This window comes from Maniola hyperantus, chromosome 10 (assembly GCF_902806685.2).
Source record: "Maniola hyperantus chromosome 10, iAphHyp1.2, whole genome shotgun sequence".
Classification (NCBI taxonomy): domain Eukaryota; kingdom Metazoa; phylum Arthropoda; class Insecta; order Lepidoptera; family Nymphalidae; genus Maniola; species Maniola hyperantus.
Genome location: NC_048545.1, coordinates 13,016,422 through 13,032,334, shown reverse-complemented (window position 1 = coordinate 13,032,334; position 15,913 = coordinate 13,016,422). Strand labels below are relative to the sequence as shown.

General features: G+C 37.6%; 1 protein-coding gene across 15 annotated transcripts in view; it reads right to left on the bottom strand.

Annotated features, from left to right (window-relative positions):
• Window positions 1-15,139, bottom strand: part of mask (multiple ankyrin repeats single KH domain) — a 61,007-nt gene extending 45,868 nt beyond the window's left edge. For 12 of the 15 annotated variants that reach the window (XM_069501240.1, XM_069501242.1, XM_069501244.1 and 9 more), the window contains exons 1-3: window positions 14,745-15,138; window positions 14,004-14,045; window positions 12,787-12,910 (exon numbers count right to left, since the gene is read on the bottom strand). In XM_069501240.1, coding sequence (XP_069357341.1) covers window positions 12,787-12,910; window positions 14,004-14,045; window positions 14,745-14,933 — 355 coding nt within the window. In that variant the 5' untranslated portion in view covers window positions 14,934-15,138. Of the gene's footprint in view, window positions 1-12,786; window positions 12,911-14,003; window positions 14,046-14,744 lie in introns of all 15 variants that reach the window. The other 3 variants (XM_069501247.1, XM_069501248.1, XM_069501252.1) reach the window with 2 other exon arrangements.
• Between the last annotated feature and the right edge of the window lie 774 nt (window positions 15,140-15,913).

Here is a 15,913-nt window from a genome sequence, read left to right as displayed (position 1 = left end):
GTGTGTTTGGACCTTTAGCAGCATTATGCAATAGTCATGAAGCATTATTATTTCTTCCTAAGCTTTTTATTATATTGCTGTTCGTATTTTGTTATTTCGATTGACTGGGTATGGTGGGATGGGTGGTGGATCGATTGATTGGGTAGACACGCGTGGTTTGCACGACCAAGTTGGAAAACGTTGGTTGCTCATTTCAAGTCGACTATAGTTGCGGTCGTGCGCGGGTTAGGTGAGGTTTCTTTGCTTTACTACGGAACCGGAAATATATATAATTCAGTGACATGCAGAAAAATACGTAAAAGTTAACGCAGAATAGTCAGTGATAAACAAGTTTTTAGCCTAGACCCAACGTTTTGAAGTGTAAAAGTTATGTGAGAAGAAAATTGTAATGTACACGTTTGAACTAATTGCTTTGACTAGAAACTGGTTGCATAATAAGTAATGTTTATTTTATACAGATTTGTTGGGACCATTGCTTCATGGCCTATTGATCTGCTGGACAATTGCGAAAATGCTGCATCAAACATCAAACATTCCTACGATCTAAATTATTGCGATTTGTTGAATTTATGGTTATCTTACAATGCGTTTCAGCCAATAGTAAAAGAGTGTCGGCCAATCTGAGGCGATTGCAATCGTTAGGTTACGTCACTGTCGCTGTCAACAAAGGGCGGAAAAGCTGCTGGAACAGTAGAGAAAATTCTTGAAAAGGATGCACGTAAAAACTGAAGAAAATACGAACGTGTTTAGTATACGTATACATACCTATAGTATTTTTCTCATAATAAAAATGTTGTACCTAATCGCAGACATATTTTAAAGCTGTGAGAGCCTAGTGGTTAAGATGTAGGCCTTCTATTCGGGAGGTCGGGGTTCACATCACAACTTTTCGGAGTTAGGTATGTGCTTTTTAAGCAATTAAAATATTATCATTTGCTTGAACAGTGAGGAAACCGGCATGCTATATGTTCTCAAAGGTGTGTGAAGTCTGCACATCCGCACTAGGCCAGCGTGGCAGACTATGGCCTTACACCCTTCTTATTCTGAGAGATCTGTTATTAATAGTGAGCCGGCGATGGGCTGATCATTATGATGATGATTATGAGACATCTTTAGCTACGAAGTACGAATGCTATGGTTCTATTAATTAGTCCGATATAATCGCTGACATATTAAATAGGTACCAAGTTAGGATCTGATTTCTCTCGTATCATTGTGTACACCAGCGTCTTTGGGCACGAATGCTGAATTAGGAATGGAAAACTATTAACTAATGCATATCGAATATCACACACCGCACACATTGCATGCATGTAGGGTTACCAGGAGTCCGGATAAAGCCGGACATAGGTAGGCTTTTTGATTGCGTGTCCGGCCAAAATAAACGGTGTCCGGCTTGTCCGGCTTTTGTTAGGCTTTTTACATTTCGAAAACGAGCGTGGCTGAGCGCAGGCGAGTCGACTGCTGGTCGCTCCCGCAGGCGGCAGTGCAACCCGACAACAAGATTTATGACAATAATAAAAAAAGGTTGATTTTACATACAATTTTTTTGTCGTTTAGTTTACTCGTTTTTTACTAAAGAGTAAAAACCGCGATATGGATCATCATCATCATCATGATCAACCCATCGCCGGCTCACTACAGAGCACGGGTTCAGAGTGAGAAGGGTTTTGGCCAGAGTCTACCACGCTGGCCAAATGCGGATTGGCAGATCCATAGATACTAATGTTTAAAGAGGTAAAATTTGATACTTTTTGAGTTTTATGTAGGGGATAATCTCCGGAACTTAACTTATCTGATTCTGAATATTCTTTCATTGATAGATTTAGGCATTCCGAGAGCTATATACTATTTTTGGCGCGAAAAATTGTAGTAGGTCACGCGGTCAAAGTCGAGGCCCAAACCAGTAAATTATAAAGGCTCTATTTAGACGATGTAGCTTTAGCGTGCTAACCCGGTGCGGGCGACCGTGGGTAATGTGCGGGTGTGCGGGGAGTCCCCCCGCCTTATACCCCGATTGCCATTGATCTCGACTGTACTGTCTCGGACTATCTATATAAAATTCAAAGTCCTGACTGACTGACTGACATATATATCAACGCACAGCCTAAACCGCTGGTCCTAAAGACATGAAATTTGGAGTGTCTATTCTTTGTAAAGCGTAGGTATCCACTAAGAAAGGATTTTTGGAAATTCCAACCCTAAGTGGGTGAAATGAGGGATGGAAGTTCGTATGAAAGTCCGTCATTTTTCAAGTTATTTGCATGAAAATTGGTATTTGGGATTTCTGTCACAAATGAAGAAATACGTGTTTCAGGATTTTTGGAAAATTGGCCCATAAGGGTGGTAAAATAAGAGATGAAAGTTTGTATGGGACAGTTTTAATTATTGATATTAATTACTTGAAATTTGGAAAGTAGGTTTTTTCTTGAGGTTAGGTGTCAGCTAAGAAACGACTATGAGAAAATGCCCCCCTTAAGGGATGAAATGGGGGTTGGAAGGTTATATGTGTTATTCGGTGCTAGTGCAGGGTGCGCGTCCTGATGTTATAATGTTTGTTTCTGAATAAAAAAAAATGCCATTTGTTTCCTGTAGGCCACGCGAGCGAAGCCGCGAGCAGAAGCTCGTACTAGTATACAACCGTTAAGAGTAGGTTGTATTTTTAACCGACTTCAAAAAAAGGAGGAGGTTCTCAATTCTTCTTTTCTTTTTTTTTCTTTTTTTAATGTATGTTCCCCGATTACTCGAAAACGCCTGGACCGATTTTGAAAATTTTTTTTTGTTTGAAAGGGTATACTTCAAAGTTGGTCCCATTTCAATTTGGTGAAGATCTGATGAACATCTTCGAAGATAGATACTGGAACTCCTCAACGGATAAGAGTAAATTGCTCGCGATCAGTGTAATAGCTTAGTAAACAGTAGATTTTTAACCAGTCATAGCATAATTCTATGGGGCCACTAAAAATTGTGAAATAAAATTTTGTTACAAAACAAATAAAAACCGACTTCGTTACACAAACACTAAAAATTGAAAAATAATTTAATTTATTACCGAATATATTATGTATACAAGAGTTAATATAGTTCCATAATAATATTTTTTGGGGTCGGTGCCAATGAGGTGCCATTGTGGAGTCCCATAAAAATATGAAGTCTAGACGATTCGCGCAGCTAAAGCTAATTGGCACAGGCACCAAAAAGTATTATTGTGGAACTATATTAACTCTTGTATACATAATATATTCGGTAATAAATTAAATTATTTTTCAATTTTTAGTGTTTGTGTAACGAAGTCGGTTTTTATTTTTTTTGTAATTTAAAATAGGGCTAAACGTTATCACACTTTGCTTTCATTGTGAACACAATGGCCAGCACTGAACTGAAGGACACTCGTGTTGATATGACCCTAATGAATAATTTATAAAAATATTTATATCTAATAAGCACCTATATAGCTAAATCGCCAGGCTATACCGTCGGGTAAAATTTCGAAAAACCGTTAACAGCAGGCCGATTCAGAACACTTCGATAACATAATTATCGATCGATTCGGTAAGTTGTCGTACGATAAGATGTATTTTCAATTCAGAATAACCGTATCGACAGTAAAGTTGTCGAAACCGAAACCGAATCGAACTTACGTAGATATCGTACGATTACGACTATCAAACGCTATTCACAACCGCCTGGACCGATTTTGAAAATTTTTTTTTGTTTGAAAGGGTATACTTCAAAGTTGGTCCCATTTCAATTTGGTGAAGATCTGATGAACATCTTCGAAGATAGATACTGGAACTCCTCAACGGATAAGAGTAAATTGCTCGCGATCAGTGTAATAGCTTAGTAAACAGTAGATTTTTAACTTAATTTATTATTACTTTGTAACTACAATTTTGGTACATGAAAAATAAAAATAAATAAAATAAATAAATAAAAAGAAAAATAAGTAAGGTAGGTATATTATTAGCGCCACAGAATATGGAGTTCTTGGAATGTTGTACAGTTCCGGTGAAATATTATATAGATACCTACCTTTAATAAAACCTTTCAAGGATGTATCCGAGAGAATATTAATTTTGTTCTATGAAACTATTCAAGCAGTAAGGAGATAATATTACCCGTAAAATTATCTCTTAACAACTTCACCGTATTCCATATAGCAAAAAAAAAAAAATGCATATCGTGTGTAGAAATCGAATTTCAACCTTGTTTACTACAGTGAACAATGTTTTAAAAACATTTTTTTCCTAACATATCTAGTACTAGCTTATGCCCGCGACTTCGTCCGCGTGGACTACACTTTCAAACCCCTATTTCACCGCCTTAGAGGTTAAATTTTCAAAAATCCTTTATTTGTGGATGCCTACGTCATAATAGCTATCTGCATGCCAAATCAGCCTGATCCATCCAGTAATTTGAGCTGGGCGTTGATAGGTCAGTCAGTTTATTTGGAATATGTATAGTTCACGAGGACGAAGTCATGGGGATATTCAATAAAATAATAGGTCAGTAGGTCTAGATAGGTACATTCTTTACAAAGACAATATTGTCGTAGCACTTAGTTATAATAAGACTCCTGAACGTTTGGATTAGCGATCGATTTCAGCGAGGTGGCGAGCGTGTTTGCAACGAACTGCACAAAAAGGTCAAGGCGGGGAGGTTCGCTATCATTGTTCAAGCGATGACTTTACACTTTACAAATTGGCTTCATAGTCATACTAAACAGTTTATTTACCGTTATTTCTTTTAGACCTTATCGAAATCACTTAAACTTGGACGTCGATTCCACTAAGGTTGAGACTTTGCTCAGACTTAGGACACTGTAAAAATAAAACGAGACAACGTTAATGAGCTGGCATATTTCTGAGCAAAGCCAAAGTGAGCAAAGTCAAAGTACACTCTATAGATCTCAACCTAAGTTCTAATCCTCTAAGTTCAGAGTTTCCGCTACGTTTTAATGTCAAACCTGGCCGATCTAAGGCCTCATTATGAGTCGTATCCACTAGAGGAATTGCGAGTCGAAGCAGCAGCACAAGTATAGAGAAGCTGCCTCTAATCTGTAGGTCGATTCCGCAAAACCTGCATCAATCGTCATTAAAATCGCAATTCTTATGATTGGCTGAATTTATGGTATTCTTGTTGCAACAATGCATTGTATTATACCTACCTGTTTTATCGTTTTGAATTTTGTGTCTCTTTGTGTTTGTAATTAAATTTATCATTGATCATCTAGTTAGTGTAAGTGGCACTGCCGTTCCAATTAGATGTAAAATAAATTATTAATAATAATAATAATTGTGGCCAATACTGAGCGAGCACCAACCAATCAGAGGTGATTGCGATCATGACATTGTAGCTGTCATTCTACCGCAATCGATCCGTTGAGGGACCTGAACGTCGGGCTTTATGTTGACACGCATTACAAAATAGCTTTCAGGCTAAGTATTTTTATATTACCGTTTTCTGTTAAGACTTTTCTGAAACCACTATAATTCAAAACTGACTGCTGAACTTAGGCTCGATAAAATGATCTAGATTCTAGACTTCCAGGTTGAACAGTTTCCACCGTAGTAAATCGATTTATGACGTAATCGAGGATATAAGAGCGCGACAAAGCGGTGTTAAAATTCCAATTGATTTATAAAATTATAATACTTATTAAAAACTACACCAGCTGTTTAGCTGTACACTGTATTTTATGACGTATTTTTTTTCGTAAAAATAACACCTGTTTTGTAAGTCAACTTCGCAATAATTTGAATTAGTGATGTAACGAATGTCATATTTTGGACATTCGCTGATGCGAATATCTGCTGCCAACATTCGCGTATGCGAATGCGAATATTCAGTTTTTGATTAAATTTGGAGCCATTTGTCTATGGCTAGGTGACCTTGGCGGCAGTCCCGTTACCAAATGATAAAGAGAAGACTGATAATGTGATTACGAGAGTAAGTTACTTTTTATTACATTAAAAACAAAAGAAATTATTGGTTTTTTTATTAACCAACTATTACATTAAAAAAATATTTTTAATATTCGCAAAACATTCGCAGTTGACAGTAGACAATTTCGCGAATGCCGAATACGCAAAAATATTCGAATACCCGCGAATGCGAATAGTCGTTACATCACTAATTTGAATGTAAAATGTTATATACATAAGGGCCATAGCAGGCACGATTCTTTAAAAGCAACATGTCTGCAATGGCCCTTAAAGGATGCACTAGCGATGGTCACATGGCGATGGATTGATAGTGATAATGATGACAACTAAGGATGACAATTAAACTTGCCAGTTCAGTTTACCGAATTAGCCCCGTTTTGTGGAACCGTACGGGTCATTCCAAAGTAGGTTAAAGGAAATTAGTTAAATAAGAATACAGGTATAAGCGGTATATACAGGTAAGCGGTGATAGCCTAGTGGTTAGGGCGTCCGTCTTCTATTCGGGAAGTCGGGAGTTCGATACCAGGCCATCACACACACACACACAGACCACAAATTTTTCGGAGTTATGTGCGTTTTTAAAAGTAATTAAATATCACTTGCTTTAAAGGTAAAGGAAAACATCGTGAGGAAACCTGCATGCCTGAGAGTTATCCATGTTCTCAAAGGTGTGTGAAGTCTGCAGATCCGCATTGGGCTAGCGTGGCAGACTATAGCCTAAACCCTTCTCACTCTGAGAGGAGACCCGACTTAGTAGTGGGTCGGTAATAGGTTGATCATGATGATGACAGGTATAAAACTAGGTATGCAAACTTTTCTGATTCTGAAACATTAATCCAAGTTATGACGCATACCAATCATTAAACTTTAGTTAATTGAGAAACAAAAAACTTTATTTTAAGGGTTTCTCACTCAGGTTTCTGAAAGAAGCCTTTCTAAAAGAAGTTTCTATAAGTACGAGGAAGATAATTTAAAAAGGGTAAATTTTATGAGAAAGTAGCTACTTCGTCGCTAATAAATCCGTTTTTGTTCAACGCGAGCTATGCAGACTTTTATCAGGTTCCATAGCCGACTTAGAAAAATACCTAAGCCCCTGTATATGAGATACAATATAATTCACATGTTTAATATCCATCCATCTTTGTCTGTGGCTTTTTTGCAGTGCCAAATCAGCACAATGCACTTCGCCAGTGTCAAGTAGCATCCATCTTTGTAATTGCCAATTTCGACAAAAGTCATCACTACCCAATACCCATATTATAAATGCGAAAGTGTTTGTTTGTTGGTTTATTGGTTTATCCTTCAATCACGTCGCAATGGAGCAACGGAGCGACGGATCGACGTGATATTTTGCATGGGTATAGTTTAAGACCTGGAAAGTGACATAGGCTACTTTTACGAAAAATTAAAGAGTTCCCACGGAATTTCTGAAACCTAAATCGACGCGTACGATATCGCGGGTATCAGCTAGTTTAACGATATTTGTCAATTTATGACCCATATTTTTATGCTCCATACGCGCATGGATGCACTTATTTCATCATGGATTTATGAATCAGTTTAGATTATAATTTTATAGACATACGGCCAAATACTGAAACTTATTTTAATAGAACAGCATTAATATTGAGTCAGATTTTTGAAATTTTGTCCATATTAGGTACAGTAGTCGAAAAACACGTCCAATCTGCAAAGCAAGTTGCAACATAGCGCGGTTTACACTGCTAATAGACTAAGAGCTAGCGCGCACCAAGGTGCGGTGAGTTGCGGTGCGGTTAACAATCCGTAAATTTGAATTTAAATCTATCAAAATCAAGTGCGGAATTAATTCTGTGGTTCTATAGTTCACAGATTTTGCAGGGAAAAAACGTACGGAAATTTAGCATGGTGCACGCTAGCTCTAAGGACACAAGCTCAGTTCAGATCTGTTTCCACCATTTGCCTCGTGTTCAAATTGGACTACTTATTTTGCGCGCACTATACAAATGTCAAAGATCAGTCACTCAGAGTTTGGAACGCTTTTAAGTGTCAAATCCGTTACAGTATTCGTTATAGATAGTTCAATCCACGAAGACGCGCCCCACTATTTTTCGTAGGGGGAATGATTTTCTTCTTGTGCGTGTGCCCACATGCGTTACGACTTACGATAGAACTCACACTCTAACAGTACACAGCACATTTGCATTGTAACCGATTGAGACAAAAAGCGGGACGCGTCATCATGGATTGAACTATCTATAGTAAAATATTGTCTAGAGTCTAGATATATCTAAAAACATAAAATAGTGAATAATCTGTTTGCGCAACGAACATCTGGCTGGCGGACGGGCCGAGCTGCGACTTGCCTAAAGGCAAAGCTAAAGTCGAACGTATGCGGCACCGCTCGACGCGACTCGTCAATTGGTGTGGGGAAGCCGCACGAACAAAACATAAGCGCTAGCGATTACATTTCATCAATTTCTCTGTCCGGTATTCCTATTTCTAATAGTGAAAAATAGATCAAGTGCGAGTCAGACTAGCACACGAAGAATTCCGTACCATCGTACCAGAAGTAACACTTATTTTTTTAAATTTTCATGTCGGCCATTTTGAAATTATTATTATTTATTGTTATAGTAATAGGGTCCCGTTGGCACCCTTCGGGTACGGAATCCTAAGAATCGCGTTATTTGCGTTATTTGCGCAGCGAACGTCTGGCTGGCGGACGGGCTCAGCTGCGACTTGCCTAAAGTCGAACGATGCAGCATCGCTTGACTTGACTCGTCAATTGGTATGGGGTAACCCGCACGAACAAAACAAAAGCATTAGAATAGAATATGATAGAATATGTTTTTATTCAAGTAAACTTTTACAAGAGCTTCTTCGTCAACTAGTTTAGTCCAAAAAAAAAAATCGAACTTTGATTGTCACACTTTAAATATAATATGTACTTGCAAATATCAATAATCTGGGAATTTTTTGTAGTGTCCAACAAAATAACAGCCACTGACAAACCGAATGGGCCTTCGGAAGGGATTTATTGGGCGCCTAATATCGTCTAATGTTTAACACTTTAAAAAGTCAAAGTCAAAAGCCACTTATTCAAAATATTTATATATATTTGTAATATTAATTGATGTAATAGTGATTATTGATTACTCTCACTCAGTGGAGCAGCAATGTAGAACCACCCAATGTCAGATGAGGTCGGTGGCAATCATTCATCGTTGGACACAGTGTTAGCGAATCAGCATGCTAGTCTGAGAAGAAACCCACAATAAACTCAGTGGGGTATTTTATAGAGATGAGAGCTCGAAATTCGAAAAACTGGAAATTTGGAATTGCGAAGCAGTGGTGCTGATGCATCTAATGATTCAAAAATACTTGTAAAAGTTTAATTGAATAAAAAATATTTTATTTATTTATTTATTTAAAATATCTTATGACTTGGACCACCAGTCTGAACTGTTTGCCCTCACTCATACTTAGTTGCTGCTTAGCTTAGCAGTGACGTTGCGCGGCGCACGCACATTCCAGAACTAATACAACTGATGATGTATGGGTTAAATTTTTAAATACAAACATACTACGCATCCACTTTTTTACGTTTATGTTTACAACATTAAAAAGGATAAACCTTCTAGAACAGCTATGTTTGCGTATAGGGTCTATTTGCGCTTTAAGTGAGCAATTAGGTGCTTGCATAAATCAGCTAACTGAATGACAGGTCTAAAAGTAGAGCTATCCTTTTCACAGTGCTCCCAGTAGAAAAGGATGGCATATGACTTGTTATTTCAGTTAAATTTAAAGATTTATGGCCAAACTAGCTTACGCCCGCGACTTCGTCCGCGTGGACTATACAAATTTCAAACCCCTGTTTTACCCCTTTAGGGATTGAATTTTCAAAAATCACGTCGCAATGGTGCAACGGATTGACGTGATTTTTCGCATGGGTACAGATAAAGACCTGGAGAGTGACATAGGCTACTTTTTATCCCGGAAAATCAAAGAGTTCCCACGGGATTTTTAAAAACCTAATTCCACGCGGACGTAGTCGCGGGCATCAACTAGGTTATATCATGAATGCGAAAGTGTGTCTATTTGTCCTTTCTTCACGCCCAACTAAGCAACTGATCGACTTGATTTTTGGCATGTCAGAGATAGTTGAAAGGACGGAGAGTAGCGTAGGCTACATTTTATCCCAGAATATCAGTTCCCACGGGATTTTAAAGCCTAAAAGGTATCATCTAATATAAGTATAGATAAATATCACTCTCACTACAGTTTTAAACACCATCTATTGTGAACTTGCAAATAGAAAGTTAGGATCAAAGAACTTTCAATATTTTCATTGTAGCTACAGAATCACATGATCTCACCACGAAAAGCAAATACTACAAAAAATCTGGCATCTGTAATAGTTTTTTTGTATTACAAAATTTCTTTGAATAGAGACTTCCTTTATTCTACCCGACCAAAGGCACATCTATGGATGGATAATATAAGTATAGTATATAAGAATTCAATTGAGAAGATTCAGTCAGAGTCAACTTTACTCTAGAGCTGAGTGCCTCTCAATGGTAACATGGGAATTGCAAGATAACGACAGAATTAGTGAAGAATACCTAACAAAATGTGTAACTGCCTAGTGGTTAGAATGTCCGCCTTCTAATCGGGGGTCGGGGGTTCGATCCCGGGCATGCACCTCTAACTTTTTGGAGTTATGTGTGTTTTAAGTAATTAAATATCACTTGCTTTAACAGTGAAGGACAACATCGTGAGGAAACCTGAATGCCTGAGAGTTCTCCATAATGTGATCAAAGGGGTGTGAAGCCTACCAATCCGCACATGGCCAGCGTGCGGTGCGTGAGACGACCCGTGCTCTGTAGCCGGCGATGGGTGGATCATGATGATGATAATGACCTAACAAATCTCTCTATAATTGACATTGTATAGTTTACAAAATCTATAAGTAGGTTTGATGGGGACGACTTCAGTGGGACCTTCCAAACTGATCATTGATCATTCTCCAGGCACCAGCGGGCTTTTCCTCTATAAGGACATACTTACAATTCTGCAGTAGACTCCATAATACATATTATAATACAACTAGTTGCCCGCACTTTCGTTCACATGAATTAAGATTTTTAAAAATTTCAAAGTAGTTTTCAAAATTTCATTTTTATAGAGAAAACCTGCTTTTTATTTCTAGACCCAGCCGCATGAGCGTGGAGTCAGTCACTTTTCTCTTTTATACATAAATTAATTACAGATTTTTGGACTAGAATTAAGGCAAACAAAAATAACACATGAATATGTAGCTTAAAAAATTGCAAGTAACCACGCAAGTTTTAGTAAGTACTAATAAACGCAACAACAATATCAAAATTAAATATTACATATTATGTGCTTTGTCACAGGTCACTGAATTAATTAATATGAAAGGTCTTAGCGCAGTTATGGTAAAAGGTTTGTGGCGCCGGATAGTGATTGTCTACAATTATAAGTATGTTAGTTGCTTATCTGATAAGATAGGAGCTGTGATGGTCAAGTAGTCAACAGTCTGTGGATCTTTATCACAGGGCATGGGTTTGACCTGGGATTTTCAATGAAATCTAAGAATTCACAAATAACACATATTCATCTGGGACACAAGTAATATGCATTTTTGATCAGATACTGGTACTGATTCTGATCACACCTAAGTATTCGAGTCCCCTTCTTACTAATATGAAAAGGACAGACACAGTTAGACAGTTTTAAATTTAATTTAGAGCTGTCAAACCGTGTGACTTTAGCTGCCAGTCACTAGCCTAATGTGTAGAGTGCTCTAAAATTTAGAGGCTTTAAAATATAAAATTCATATTGGGGCCGATTCTCTCATACACAATCTCTAAACTAAACTAAATTAACAGGTCTAAATCTTGTGCTATCTTATTCCGCAAGCAACATTATGAAAGGGATAGAAGTAGTATTTTTTTTTTTTTTGATATTTCAAAGCTATCTGCAATCAGTCATTGGATGGACTTTTATCAGATTTTTATGAGTGCATTCAAGGTTGAGAGAAGGTCACTCCATCAAGAAACTCTTCTCATAATGCTTTCGCTGGCTTTAGTGTGTACTTGACAGTTCTTCTACTGTGACTCTTTTCAGCCTACTAACTCTGCTGCATGTGGTAAGTGACACTGCCAGACTATTTGCATGGACTTCAAGCCTGGCCTTGTGTTTCTTTGCATTAATATTTATTTCTTCTTTAATTGTGGGCATTGCAAGATATTCGTGTATTTCTGTTGTTTTGGTAAACCACGGGGCATTGAGTATTGTGCGAAAGACTGAATTTTGATATCGCTGTAGTATTTCTATGTTAGAGTTGCTGGCTGTGCCCCACAACTCCAAACCATATGTCCATACAGGTTTTAGGAAGCTCTTGTATATGAGTACTTTGTTATTGAGTGATAGTCTAGAGTGTCTGCCAAGTAACCACATTAGCGATCTAGTGCGAATACGCAGCTCTTCTCTCTTTTTTTTAATATGTGTTTGCCATGTTTGCCTTCTATCAAGATGCATACCAAGGTACTTGGCAACGAAGAAATAGATTAAGATGTGCTATTTTAGTTTAGTTTAGAGATTGTGTACAACGGAATTAGCCTAATTGTCCTTTTTTAGAAAAAGATGCAGATACTCTAAATTTAGTTTAGATAAAGGCAACAGAATCGGCACCATTGCTAACTTAAGGACAGATTAACAGATTGATTATATTAATTTGAGCCTAATGATAGATCAATTTAGTAAGAACTAAAAGTTGCATAGAACTATATTAGTAATATTATTAACTTCTTTTATTTAGTTACTGAGGACTTACCAGCTACTTCAAGGAGGGTTTCGAGACGGGCCTGCATGTCAGGATCAACAGCCCGCTCGGGGTCATCGTGGGAGAGTAGAAAATCGGATGGCACGGCAGCACAACCTTCTTCTTCCATCTCCGCCTGTATTTATATTACAAAATGTAAAATACCGATGCATAACATTATAAAAAACTAGTCAAGTGCGAGTCTGACTCACACACGAAGGGTTCTGTACAATCGTACAAGATATATACCTAACACTTATGTAGAACACTGTAAGTGAATGACATACAGAGCCATCTATATGTGATTTAGTAAACTGATTTTTCTAATGTAACCACAAATTTACAGTTTTCAAATTTTTTCCTTTACTTGTGGTATAAGATCTACCTACCTTGCCTTTCATGATTCTAAGTCAACATGAAGTAGACTATAGATTTTTTTTGACGGACACAACAGACAGATAAACAACAAAGTGGTCCAATAAAGGTTCCTTTTTCCTTTTGAGGTATGGAACCTTAATAAAAGTCTAATCAACCTAAGGAATATTGAAATAGAGATAAAAGGAGTTGATTCCCTTTTCTATATAATGCATATTTCATACATATATTTCACATTCATATTAATACAATGTCAACATTATACTTAACAGGACATGGACATCCAGTTAGTGTGTAGAAATATCTAATTGAGTATTAATCTCTAATTAAGTATGAGTTTTAAATTGTGTTTATTTCACAGGAAATCAAAATTTGCAGCAGCAAATCAGTTAGTAACATAAACAACAAACACATACAAGCTAAATTTTGTTATAATTGTATTATCGTTTATCAACAAATGTGACCTATGCAAATGTTTTCTCTGTTAGTACAGTCACTAATATCATTCTTTGTTCACTTTTAGGGATAACGTAACGGGCTATACTTATACTTTATAGGTTAGTCCCAATTCAGTTTGTCAGCTAGCAAAACAGCTGACAGAGAAATTTAGTACACAAAGAGGTTAGAAAACATAAAGGGCACAGAAAACACTACGCAAACTGCAAAAACAAACCCAATTACATAAAAAATGTTAGAATCACAAGGACCATTCAAAGTTAAAACAAAACATTATTTGACTTCGGAATTTGTCCATCTTGCACACACTATGCAGGTTAACAGTAAGGACCACTCAGACTGCGACAGCAATTAGTGTTTCTGAAGCTTAGTCTCCGCACCCGGCATCTTCCACTTACCAACAGGTCTGGCCTGCTAAGGCACAAACAAGCCAGCAAGATCTACAACACCAATGAGAAATATGTGAGACATACTGCCAGAGTGGTGCTCGAGGGCGACCTTACGGCTAATCGTTACTGAAAATGGTCCTTGTAATTCATCAGTAACCAACATTTTTGCGCGAATCGCGACCGACTCGTGTACGCGTGACGACACTAAACACAACATCGTATACGACATTTGCAACTATTCCACACATTAATTATATAATTCACACGATCGTATCGCGTAAACGGAATGAAAACACTACTCAACACTTTGGATCGTCCGAGTGCATGTGATTTAGGAAACATGGCCACCATGATCGAGCCCCATCCAAAACACAAATAGACAATGAAAAGTGTCTTACGGCGACTTCGCCCGTATCGTGGAATTACAAAGAATCAATTGAATACTGTCTAGGAGCGGCTGGCATAAATAATTTCATGCATTACTCAGTAGGACGTAGGTACCTATGACTTTCTGACGTTTTACGGAATATTTGGCAAGCAACTTGTACCGTAACGACAAAGTAAAAAAAAATCTTTGCAGCGCGCTACGAACATTTATAGGCAATTATGATTGATGCAAAGGTAATTTCGTAAAGAAAAGAAATTGAATGCTCAGTCGTCTACAAGATGTCCCTTGCAGCATTTAGCGGTACAAAATCACAACCCCTTACGACTGCCACCGCCTCTACCGAAAACAAAACACGTTTTTACCTCGGATACAGAGTCATCCTCGCTTTCCGAAGAGTCTGTCATGTATTTGGCAGGCGCTCCTGAATACGTTTCGGTTTCAGATTTGGCCGGACTCGAAGCCGAACTCTGAGGAGTGGACGATTTTACCACATCAAGTTGCACATTCACCTTATCGATATTTCGGTTTTCAGACTGTCCGACATTCTGCATTTTTGTCCTAATACAATTTAACTTAATTAGTCTTTCAGTATAAACACTTTTTCTATCAAATTAACACGTTCTTATAATATCAAACAAATTTATTTCGTCATTTAGTCAGGCTGATACCCGCCATGTCTACTACTATGGCGAGGTTCCCGGATGCTTCAAGTAGGCTAACCAATTATCTCCCTCTGGCGATTCGATTCTGAACTTTTTTGTGCTGCTGTGCTGCACTCTGCACTGCTGCCATCTGCACCAAAAAATGCCTATTTTCCACTTTCCTCCTATAGACAAAATCTTAACTTTTTTTCGACTTTGGAATCTATTTCAAAAGCATTTTTTAGTAATTTTAGGAAAGCAACGTCAGCCAGTTTTTTCATCCAGTCCAGTGCGGCCATAGTGCGGCTACCAGAAGGCATTAGAACCATTTGTTTGAACATTACCTACAATAAAAATTTAACGTCCGATCCGGTAGCCTATAGGTAGATAGTGGCACCGATTCCTTTGTCTTACTCTAAACTAAATTTAGAGTATCTGCATCCTTTTCTTTTTATTAATGCTAAAAAAGGAACGGAACATGACTTTCACATTTAAAGACTCCAAATTTTAGTGCACAACTACAAATTTAAACAGTAGGTTCGCGAGTGCGTGCTAAAATCACGGGTTTTACCATCTAAAAATTAAATTTAGAAATGTCAAACTGCTTCTGTCCTTTTCTTATTACTATAGTAAGAAGAGGGTGCGAATACTCTAAAATTAGATTGTGCTTAGAATCGGTGCCAGTGAAGAATCAAAAAACTAGAATCCAAAGCTTTTAAATACAAGCGAGTCTGTCTATGTTTATGACATAGTCTGTATGGTTTATTTTTTAAATTACTCGGTGGCTGTGGATTCTAGCATATGCGCGTTATGTTGGCCAGCCTGAACTAGTTTGTATTCTTTAGTAGTAGTCTGTGTGATTCAGGTGTGATTTTATCTGTGCCATAGAG